The 12,331-nt window shown below is 39.5% G+C and overlaps 1 protein-coding gene across 6 annotated transcripts in view; it reads right to left on the bottom strand.

Annotated features, from left to right (window-relative positions):
• Nucleotides 1–268: 268 nt before the first annotated feature.
• DTX3 (deltex E3 ubiquitin ligase 3) overlaps nucleotides 269–12,331 on the bottom strand; it is an 82,258-nt gene continuing 70,195 nt past the window's right edge. For all 6 annotated transcript variants that reach the window (XM_088465906.1, XM_088465907.1, XM_088465911.1 and 3 more), the window contains one exon: nucleotides 269–6,988. In XM_088465906.1, the coding sequence (XP_088322032.1) occupies nucleotides 6,913–6,988 (76 nt within the window). In that variant the 3' untranslated portion in view covers nucleotides 269–6,912. The remainder of the gene's footprint in view (nucleotides 6,989–12,331) is intronic.

Below are 12,331 nucleotides of genomic sequence, written 5' to 3'. Positions count from 1 at the left end.
TATAAGGATACAGTATATCAACTCCAAGGTAACTAGCACTAGAGATAACACTGAGACACAACTGAAACAAGTCATTAGTTCCTAGTGGCTGTGTAGGCTGCATTCTCATTTAAATAAGCCCACAAAATGGATGCCCTGTGTGGAAGCGACAGGTACCCTCCAGAGAAACAGCAAAATAAATATCAAGACAATACATTACATTCAGTTATCAAGCAAATATTTAAAAATCTGATAAGTCAGATGTTCCAAAAAAAACAAACCAATCAAGTCAGTTTGAGATGTCTTTTTTATTACTGCATAAGTGAATACATCAAAACCATACTGTACCCACAATGTCCCATTAAGTGATCCGCAATTATGTACAATATAGTACAGTACAATGCACACAGGTAAGATCTAGATGCAGTTCTCTAAAGCCCTTCTGATTTTCAATGGAACGTTACCCTTTTTCTGCCAGGCAGGCCAACAATGCATTGACACTTACTCTGGCATTTAAGGGTTTAAAATACAATACAAAACCCCCCCAGAAAACATTATTTGTTCTACAAATCTCACATTACTCTTCTGACATAGCAGATATATTGCAATAACATATTGTTACCTATTGGGTAAGGTCCCCGTAATAGTATTTATTTTTAAGCAGTCGTGTAACATTTAAAATGATTCTATCATCTACAAATAAGGGAGTCAGTCATTTTAGGGGCTGAACTAATATACAGTCTATCAATTCATTAAGACTTAGAAGTACATTTACTAAAGTGCGGGTTTTTAGACGTGGAGATGTTGCCTATAGTAACCGATCAGATTCTAGGTATTATCTTCTAGATAGAAGGTGCTAGATAAATGTTAAGTAGAATCTGAATGGTTGCTATGAGCAACATCTCCACTTCTAAAAACCTGCACTAATAAATATACCTCTGAGTGACCTTACTGTGAGATGAGCCATAATGTGAAGACACGTTTTGACATTATATCAACCTACAAAATGGCTGCCTCATCTGTGTGTAGGTTAACAGACCACTTTAACTTTCAAAGTTGTCTACAAAGGATGTCCCTATTGCATCAACCTAAGAAAGCTATATACCAAACAACACTGACTGCAGAAATTGTGTACGGAATTTAGACACCCTTGGCAAAAGTACACATATGAAATGTAGGAAGTGACAAGCCAGTCATTAAGGAGGAACTTGTTGGCATCTTAAATTTACCATATGTAACATATTCATGTAAGGCTCAATTACTGTACAGCTACATACATATTGAACCTGACAAATTTGTCATCCATTTAAATGGACAGTCTAAATATGTAGCACTATTAAGATTGCTGTATTTGTAACATGTATACTGATGGGTCCATTGAAGTCATCAAACATTTGAGGCTACTTATAGTTAAAATATATTTTGTAGCTTTGTACAACTAACCAACCTAGAAAGGTAATACATCAATAGTAGCTCAGTGACTGGAGACCACTAGTCCTCCAACTTATTTGGAAAACCCTATTACAGTCTGCCCACTTGTACTTGCCAGGTCTAGGCCCTTGGATTGTAAATACAAATTTACTGTAGATCTCTAGAACAGGCAAGACAAAGGGTGGCTCTCTGGATCATATTGTTTTACAAGTCCCAGAAGGTTTTGGAATTTAAACCCTAGAGTGCCATATGTGGTCTATCTCTGCTCTACAAGGTCCTTTGGGACGTGTTCTCTCTATGGAGAATTGTAGATAGCACCGAAAACATGATGCACTAATTTTGTTAGTTGCAGTGAACATTTTGTAACAATGAAAACACAAATGGTTACAAATGATAATTAACTTTCGGCATTATAGGATGAATGGGCATCCTCAGGCTTCAGTTTCTACGTTCCTTGTAGCCACTGTAAACTGCTTACACTGAATGTGAACATACATGTATGTAATTAGTCTTATTACTTAATGCATATCGTTATACAAGCATTTTGTAAATGTCATTAATAAAATTAACAGCATTAATAATTCTGAGGTCTTTGTATGATATTAGCAAATAAAAATAGCGTTGTTTGCAGAAGATGGCATTGGGTGCACATAGTGACTGACAAAAGGCTCTGAGGTACGAGGCACGGCAGTTACAGTACCTCGTCTGTTACTATGTTCTAATCCCTAAGTGTTTACTGAAACATTTATGTTAGAAAAAAAAGTCTTAATAGCTACAGCCACATGGATCTGTTACTTTTAACCACACTTTTTCTTTAGTTACTTCAAAGTGTTTGGCCAAATTTTAAGACATAAAATGCATGTAGAAGTTTGCAGCTTAGAAAAGAAAACACAAGACCCATTTACATCTGTTTTTGGATGTGTCTTCAGCTGTGCATTTTGCCAGTGTTCAGGACAGCTCCACCAAAACAGAAAAAAGGAAGAGTAAAGGTGGGATGTATTTTACGATATATCGTTCTGAAATGATTTGGAACAATATATCATACACATCGTATAGCGTGTACGCCCGATGGCAGATGGGACAATGCAATGAACGATGGGGAGCTGTTACATTGCGCCATCGTACACCGGATCGTGCAGTGTGTGCGGTGTGATATGTATCGTGACATCGCATTGCATCGTTGTGTGGTGTGCACCCAGATTTACTGTGGATATATGCCTAGGGAAAACTTACTAAGCAGTGTTTTTGTATGAAGTGTGCAAACAGCTACACATCAGATGAAACTTTCAAAGCCAAACTGTTAGTTTTACCCTATTGGATGCTTGGGGGTTCGCAAAGTCTCAAGGACACTACATGAGCAAATCACATGTGGTTTACACATTAAACTGCAAACCGCACAACAAAACTCAGAATCACCTTTGCATAACCTCTTGCACTGGTCTATCTGTAACGGGTACATGGTGCATAAAGGCACCTGGAGTAAAGGGGCCGCCAAAACATGAACCCATTGAATATACTTACTTTGCGGCACTGCTAAAAATATCACCGGGAAAATGGGACCGGTATAATTTACCCCAGAGATATGCACAGTAGATATACACAATGACACAGTCCTCACTGCACATGCACAGGCAGTAGAGGTGGGGCTGCATGGAGATTGCATACAGGCCCCCTCCTCGGATAAAACGCCCACAGATTCTTGATTTTGTAAAGCTCTATATTTTCTGTTTGTTTTGCTAAAAGTATTTAAGAATTTAAAATGACTCTTTGTGAGCTAGAGATTTTTACAAACTAGATATGTGCACATACACAGGCAACAAAATGCAAAAAACCATGCAGTTTAGTGAAACCGCACTTAAGTAAATATACTTCTTAAGCTGGGTACACACTAAACAATGTGTGTACCCAGTGATATCGTCAGAGGTGGGACCCGCGCATCGCTAAGTGCATACACACTTGCTGGTGCCGGAAACAACGAACAACGATGGGGGGAGCTGCATTCGCTAAATGATGACCCTAGATTGTACTGCAAGTACAGACAACTGGGGATATAGTTAACGACCCGCTGGAGTGTGCATCGTTATCGATCTAGTGCGTACACACTAGACGCTTAAACAAAATTGTCGTAACGGTGTGTCGTTATCGGCAATATCTTTAAAAATCATCTAGTGTGTACGCACCTTTAGACTACAGAATTGATCTCACTCACTAAATAGTAAGTAGGGGTAGTGTACAGTGGAGCTGCACTGTGCACAGACTAGGCATCAGCACTTGCATGTTTATTCTTATGTACTAAGCAGTATTTAGTGGTGTTTTGAGGTCATTTGGTACATTGCAGTATTAAATATGCCACATTGTCAAGCACTACAGTCTCATTTCCACAACTCTTTGCTGACATCCCTCAGGTACTTGAAAATACTAGTTGTTTTCTCTTAGCAACTCTAAACCAATACAATTCTTTTACACCTCTGACACATCTAAAGCTCTATGGGAATTCCAAATTCCAGACAACTGAATAAGCAAGAACACAACACGGACTGTATACATTCTTGCATCAATTTAGTTGCCCTGCTCTACTGGTTTTATCACTGTACATGGGAATTCCCAATACGGCTGTAGTGCACCAGAAAACATCCTTCATACTAAAGGCATTCTGGGTAAGTTATGGAGGTTACGTTTTACAGAGCAAAACTATATGTTTTTCTCATGGTATTTCTTTTTTTCTAGATAATGTCTAGTCTAGTTAGCATAAATCAGATTATGATCAATAAGGCATCAATACATGTTAAACCTTTATCCATCTAGCTATTGGCCTGTGTAGACACATGGCCAGCAGCATAATGTACTTGTGTGGAAATGTCATCACAGAAATTAATGTGTTATAAATTTCCCCGTTATTAGTTATTTCTGCCATTAGCACAAGACAATTTATTTTTATACATGTGCCTGTCATGTTCTGTGATCTCACCAAAGCCAGTGCTGGATGCCGGGTTTCACTGCCTCATCTTCCAAATAATACCAGAGACTCAAAAGTCAACAAAAAAGTTTTTATTAAGAGGAATTGATGGTCCCATAGTTAGAGGGGGCTGGAGCTTCAGCTCCATGAAACCTCTAGTTATTCTGGGCCTAGGCACAACATGTAAGCCAAAAACACAGGGACTAATATCCCACTGCTTAAATGAAATAGAAATATCATTTCATTCATCCTCCTTTTAATGATCTGCCATGAATATTTGTATCGCTCACAGAACGGTTCCCTCCACTGTGTGTAGGCAATAGGCACACTTCAAAGCGAACCTGCTAACTGTAACTTTGGGCACACCTGCTGTATCTGACTGGATGCCAGGTGTTATTTGCCTGTGGTCACCAGGAGACAGCAAGATCTTACAATCACAGATACTGCTGGTTTGCTCACCATTGGCTGCAGCCTCCCAATAACAGCAGCGCTTCTGTTGCAACAAGCACACACAGTAAATACAGGGTGCCCACAGTCTTATAAGTGATGTCTTTGGGAGATGGCATCCACTTCTTAGCAATGACAGAGGGGTATGGAGCAGATAGAATGCTGCTAAGTGAGGGAGTGAAGACTGTCAAAACCTACAAATGAATGCCTCCAAAAACAGATTTAAAATAACAAATACATTGTATTGTAAGGTGTAGTTGTGTTATGCCGCTAGCCTTAAAAGGAAAATGTTTTTTTTTCTATTTCAACTTGGCTAACACAATCCTTCCCACCAACTGGTAAATTGTGGTCTTCCTTTCTATTGGAATCTGACAATTCCGCATTTATTCAACCCTGCCTATTATTCTGAAAAATCGTCAGTACCGCAGAGTGCAGACTATCAGCTTTTCCTCTTCTCTCCATCACCGAGAGGACTTTAGAAATACGTACTCCTTATACAGGTTTTCTACATGTATCTGTTCCAATCAGCAATTGGGCTGTCCAAATATTTTCATAATTCTCTACCAGTTGCAGTGAAGCCTGGAGAATAGCCCAAGAAGAGCTGCACCTTGCAGAATAACTAGGGGTGAGGAGTATGTTGGCCAAAAAAAATAGACCAGAGGACACCTTTAAGATGCTACAACAAAAGTACACACATTAACAGTACATTAAGGGAAGTATCAAGTTGCTGGAAAAAGACTGTAATATAACTAATATACAACTAGAATTGTTTGACTCAACGTTATATAAATCTGTTCTGTACTTGTAAATACATGCAGCAGAGATGGGGACCTTTCTTCTTTGAAACAAATTACCAGAAGTAATGCAAATGTAAGAAGCCCCGGGTTCTCTAGCTGCTGTTTAACCACAAGTTTCCGCAAACTATTGAAGTTTAAAAACTATGGAGAGGGGTGTCACAATCCCTATTACAGAGATCTCTGTAATATTAATGATGTACAGAAATGAGGGGAAGGCTTCCTATAGTGCCAACAATTGCGGCCTCCTCGAGGATCACATTACTGCTATTTTTGTTTTTGGTAGAATGCCCTAATGTGGTCAAGAAAGGAAACAGACATTTTTCTGCTGTGGAGACAAGGGGAAAATCCCAAGCCACAAAAACCATTAATGACACATTTTACTAAACAAAACTAAGACCAAACTGTATCAAACCAGCCAAATGGCAACATTTCTTATCTTCAACCACTGCAATAAGTGACTGTTTCTCTAGTCTTGTGGCTAAATAATATGGCCATGCTTCTTGTAAATGACGAGACTTCTCTGAAGTGAGAAAGAAAAAGATAGTCCCTTGTTTATTGTTTTGAAAGATACGCTGTTTCCAATGAAATGATTACGTAAGAAAATGAAACAGAGAACGTAAAAGTAATGTGAGGACTGCAGGAGTTGTATTGCAGCATCTAGTACAATGGGCAATTATAGTTGGAAAAATAACAAGATCTATAATGCATTTAAACATAATACGTGATCCGAGCTACGCATCCAGGTTGCACTGTCTGGTCCTTTCTAATGGCTTTTAAACTACAAAGCTCAGAATATGATGTCATTACAAGTAAATGGATAGAAGAACTGCCGGAACCGGAATGCACTGTAAGATCACAAACACTTGTCTTCTCCTTGTCAGAACTATATCCATACACTACAGGGGAATCAAACTGATGACTAACTGCATGGCCAGCGACTACTCATCAGTGGTCCTGTTAGTGTTCCTCCCACCAAAATGTTTGATAAAGACAATTATCTCTCTTCTGATTTACCAGGATGGTAAACTAACAAAGAAAGATCATTAACACACAACAGATTAGCAGAACTTTGTAATGTCCCAAATGCTCTGTGCTCAATCTGGCTTGTAACTTATTATCTGTTATCTCCTTTCTTTCTTATAGTGTCAAAGGACTATCAGACCAGCAAAGGAGTGAAAGGACAAAAATGCAAATAAAAACAAAGGCGAGATTTCCTCCATGGGAAATGAAGTTTTGTCCACCTGGACAAGTAAGACTCTTCCTCTCTCTGTTCCACTCACAGAGGGCAAAGTGTCTTCTCCTCTAGTCAGCAGTGATGCCTTTGGCTCGCAATTCCTCCTGGACTCTCAGCAAGTAGGTGGGGTCTGGGTACCCAAATCTGAAAGTAATCCAGAGATTTTTATCATTAGCTATGAAGCATATATGTAATAAGTATGACTCATGCAACAGTTTATTCAGATGGTGAATTGCATGGTTATAAGCTATACAAAAAGATGCCCATTTTATATCCTTTGTGCAACTAACAAAATATATTGGATGATCATCGAAGGGATATTTGGAGATGAAATGATATATCCACAAAGGGAGTGCAGTAATAGGATATGTCCAATTTGGTTACACACATGGGTAGTCAGATTCATCAGCATCCATCCATTCAGGGAATGAGCTGAGCAGCTGAATCTCTTCCGGTGTCATTTGGGCCTGTTAGTGTAGTCAGAAGACAATGGCCAATAGCAGGCATCTTCCAACCACATTTACTAACATGTCTAATAATGTTCTCATTGATTTCAACTGGAATATTATCTGGCAGCACGGTCATTTAAGGCACACACAAAGATTGCTTTATTAGACCAGTGGTGTCACTAGGAGGGTGACACCAAATTACCACCGGAGCACTGGGCATGTCCCCAGTGTGACTAGAATGGGAGAGTGACACGTGGTCACACCCCTAAAATGTAATTCAATAGGGGCATGGCCACGCCCCTTTCACAAGCTGGCACGCCTTTGCGCACGCAAGGAATACACAGGGGATGGGGGTGTAAGGGGGGACAGTGAGTAGTAGGCGTACTGGGTGACACCAAACCCAGTAATGCTACTGTATCAGACCATGGTCAGTAATATAATACCAGCAAAATATTGATAAGGAAATATAACAAACATACAAATGTGATATACATAAGAAAAATATGTGATTAAATGGTGGAAAGGATTGCACAACCTAGGAACACCTACATACCCCACAATGATCTAATTATTGCAATATAACCAGCGTTTATTAATTTATGTCTAATATGATATGATGCACTATTGCCCCCTGGGGAGTTGGGAAAAGGCAATATACGAGGGCTGATTGAAAAGTAATGAGACTGCCTCTATTTTTCTGTGCCATAGGTAGACGTGGCAACACTATGCTGGTTATTGTGAAGCTCATACATCGATGTGTCTGAACCTGCGGTTGGACTGCCTTAGTCTTTGTTTCGTTACAGCAAGTGGAAAATCTCCGTACGTTTCGTCATGGCGGATGAGAAAGACGTGTCTGTGAGATTACGTCAGAGATGTGTGATTGAATTTTGTGTTAAACTTGGAAAAATCGGAAATGAAACTCATGAAATGTTACGGCAAGCATACGGTGGAGAAACAATTAGCCGTGCTGCAGTATTTTGGTGGTGGAAGCACTTTAAAGAGGGTAATACACGAGTGACTGACACAACGCGTTCTGGGAGACCATTCACCACGGTTACAGATGTCAACATTGCCAAAGTTGTGGAGATGTTACAAAATGGCAGAAGGTTAATATTTACACAAACTTTTCAGCTTCGTTTGGCAATCCACGATTCGTCACACGTCACAATCAATGTCAGGAAATAGGGACTCTCTCCGACATTTGAACGGTGTTCTTGCACGATTCAACTCGTCGTCGCATTTGCTCTTCTGTGAGATTTCTAGGTACTCACCTGGCACACACACGATGGATTTTCAGTTTCTTTGTTCAATATGCTGAAGCTGAAAGTTCGCGTAAGGTTAACCTGTCAGTTTGCAACATCTCTGCAGCTTTGGCAATGTTGATATCTGTAACCGTGGTTTATGGTCTCCCAGAACGTACTTCGTCAGTCACTCGCGTATTACACTCTTTGAAGAGTTCCACCACCGAAATACTGCAGCACGGCTAATTGTTTCTCCACCATATGCTTGCCGTAACATTTCATGAGTTTAATTTCCACTTTTTCCAAGTTTAACATAAAATCACACATCTCTGACGTAATCTCACAGACACGTCTTCCTCATCCGCCATGGCGAAACGTATGAAGATCTTAAGGTGCGTACACACTGGGCGATTAAAGTGGACTACTGAATGATATCGTTATCGTTCAGTAGTCCACTTTATCGTCCAATTTTAACACCAAAACGATGAAGGATAACGACAATGCGCGTTCCCGTGGGTCGTTCGTCATTATCGTTCATCGGGTAAACATGCAGGCCAACCTGAAGATATTATCAGGTTGCTGTATGTTGGGGAATGGGGGAGAGAGCCGGGCACTGAACGATATCGTTAATGAACGACATTGAGCACACCCTGCCAGGGACACACTAGACGATATCGCTCAGGGAGCATATCGTCTAGTGTGTACTCTCCTTTACACTCTCTGTGACCATACAAAAAAGACTACGGCAGTCCAACCGCAGGTTCAGACACATCGATATATGAGCTACACAATAACCAGCATAACGTTGCCACGGCTACCTATGGGACAGATAAACAGAGGCAGTCTCATTACTTTTCAATCAGCCCTTGTATATTATAGAAACATAGAATTTGACGGCAGATAAGAACCACTTGGCCCATCTAGTCTGCTCCATTTTTAAACATATTGTTACCTCAACCCTTATTGACCCTTACTTCTTCTGAAGGATATCCTTATGTCTATCCCATGCATGTTTAAATTGCTCTACTGTCTTAGCCTCTACCACCTCTGATGGGAGGCTATTCCACTTGTCCACTACCCTTTCTGTGAAGTAATTTTTCCTCAAATTTCCCCTGAACCTACCTCCCTCCAGTTTCAGAACATGTCCTCTTGTTCTAATACTTCTCTTTCTTTGAAGAATGTCTCCTTCCTTTACCTTGTTAAAACCCTTTATATATTTGAACGTTTCTATCATGCCCCCCTTTTCCCTTCTCTGTTCCAAACTATACATATTAAGATCTTTTAGTCTTTCCTGGTACGTTTTGTGGTGTAGTCCTTTCACCACTTTAGTTGCCCTTATTTGTACAGTCTCTAATGTATTAATATCCTTCTGGAGATATGGCCTCCATATCTCCAGAAGGATATTAATACATTATAACTGAACACAGTATTAGAGATGAGGACGTACCAATGACCTATACAGTGGTATTATCACTTCTTTCTTTCTGCTACTGATTCCTCTCCCTATGCAACCAAGCATCTGACTTGCCTTCCTCATTGCTTTGTTACAATGTTTGCTTGTCTTTAAGTCACCTGAAATAGTGACCCCTAGATCCCTTTCCTCTTCAGTAGTTTCCAGTATAGTGCCATTAATACTATATTTAGCCTTTGGATTTTTGAGACCCAAGTGCATGATCTTGCATTTTTTGGCATTAAACTGTAGTTGCCATGTTCTTGACCATTCCTCTAGTCTACCTAGATCTATCATTTGTTTTACCTCTCCTGGTGTGTCTACCCTGTTGCATACCTTTGTGTCATCTGCAAAAAGGCATAGTTTCCACTCAATACCATTTGCAATGTCACAAATAAAGATATTAAAAAGCACTGGTCCAAATACAGATCCCTGAGGTACTCCACTGGTAACATTTCCCTCTTGAGACTGCACTCCGTTTACTATAACTCTCTGTTTCCTATCCTGCAGCTATGATCTTATCCATTCAACTATATTTGTATCCAATCCCATGCTTTCCAGTTTATTTAACAGTCTGTGATGTGGAACAGTGTCAAAAGCCTTACTAAAGTCTAGATAAGCTATATCTATGGTCCCCCCTTTATCTATTTCCTTAGTCAACCAGTCAAAAAAGTCAATAAGATTTGTTTGACATGATCTGAACCCAGTAAATCCATGTTGTTTGGGATCCTGCAAATTGTTGGATTTGAGATAATCTACGACTCTTTATTTTAAGAGTGTTTCCATCAATTTCCCAACTACTGATGTAAGGCTCACTGATCGGTAGATGCTTGCTTTTTCCTTGCTTCCACTTTTGTGCAGTGGGACGTTTGCTTTTTTCCAGTCCTCTGGAATTACTCCAGTAGCTAATGACTGGTTGAATAATTCTGTTATTGGTGTAACCAGCAACCCTTTAAGCTCATTTAGTATCCTTGGATGTATCCCATCTGGCCCCATTGATTTATACACTTTCAGTTTTGAGAGTTCTGTAAGGATCTTCTCCTCTGTAAATGTGATTCTCTCTACCCCATTTTTCTGATCACACCTACAACTTAACCGTGGCCCCTTGCCCTCTCTCTCAGTAGTTAATACTGAAAAAAAAATATTATTATGATGATCAGCTATTACATTGTCTCCATCAACAAGACTCCCTCTTTCTGTCTTTAGTCTTTTTGTTCCACCTTTTGTTTTTCTCCTTTAGCTTATATACTTAAAAAAAGTTTTGCCCCCTTTACCCACTGACAGTGCCATTTTCTCCTCATCTTTTGCCTTTGCACATCTGATTACTTTCTTATCCTCCTTCTGTTTTACAAGATAAACCTCTTTTCTTCATTATTTTCTGTCTGCTTGCATTTCCTAAAGGCCAACTTTTTTGCATTCACAATACTTGCTACCTCTTTCTCAAACCACACTGGCTTCCTTTTCCTTGTGGTTTTCCTAACCCTTTTGATACAAAGGTCTGTTGCCTTTAATAATGCACTTTTTACATTTTCCCACCTCTCCTGCACTCCTTTCAAGTTCCTCCACTCTGCCAAACATTCGCTTACACATCTTCCCATCCCTGCAAAATCAGCCTTCCTAAAATCTAACACCTTTGTTTTTCTAAAATTTGCTATCATTTTCTAACATATATGAAAACCCACCAATTTGTCGAATTGTTTATCTTGAAATCATTTTTACCCATTCATTGGAGAAATATATATGTAGCATAAATCTGAGTGTGATAGTGGGATTGATTCAGGCTGATTGGTCCACAGTATGTAAGAATACACTGTTAATGAAAGTAGCAATTGTACTTTGAATGCCTTGGAAGAAGTCAGATTTCACAGCTCTCAACAAGATACATTCATTACTTAAAAAGTGGTTATAAAATACATGATTGGTGTAGCTAGACTATATATTGCTCTGTGTGATAACTGAGTGTACTGTAGTACCCTGTTTATTTTGGTAGTCCACAGCAACTTGTCAAAAATGTGGTAGATTCTCAATAAACATTTTTGGAAAAACATTCACTTGTTGGTCATAGTTCTTGTATTCAGTGTATATCCACAATTTAACAGGTTTCCTACTTTCACTATAATTATAGCTACTGGTGTTATATTACTGCCTACATAAATGTTAAGAAAAGGTTCCCCTAGATGCATGTACAATATGGCAATCCAGCCTTCGTCTACCATGAGCTTACTTTAGCTAAACAGCACAGAACTATTTCCCACTTTTAAAGTTGGTTACACGTGGGCTGGTGCACTAGTCAGGCCACGTTTCCATTGGGCCACACATCTGACTGACAATGGATTTAGTGACATGC

This window comes from Taudactylus pleione, unplaced genomic scaffold (assembly GCF_031769625.1).
Source record: "Taudactylus pleione unplaced genomic scaffold, aTauple2 ptg000065l, whole genome shotgun sequence".
NCBI lineage: Eukaryota > Metazoa > Chordata > Amphibia > Anura > Myobatrachidae > Taudactylus > Taudactylus pleione.
The sequence above is the reverse complement of the archived record's forward strand: the minus strand, read 5'-3'. Positions and strand labels throughout refer to the sequence as shown.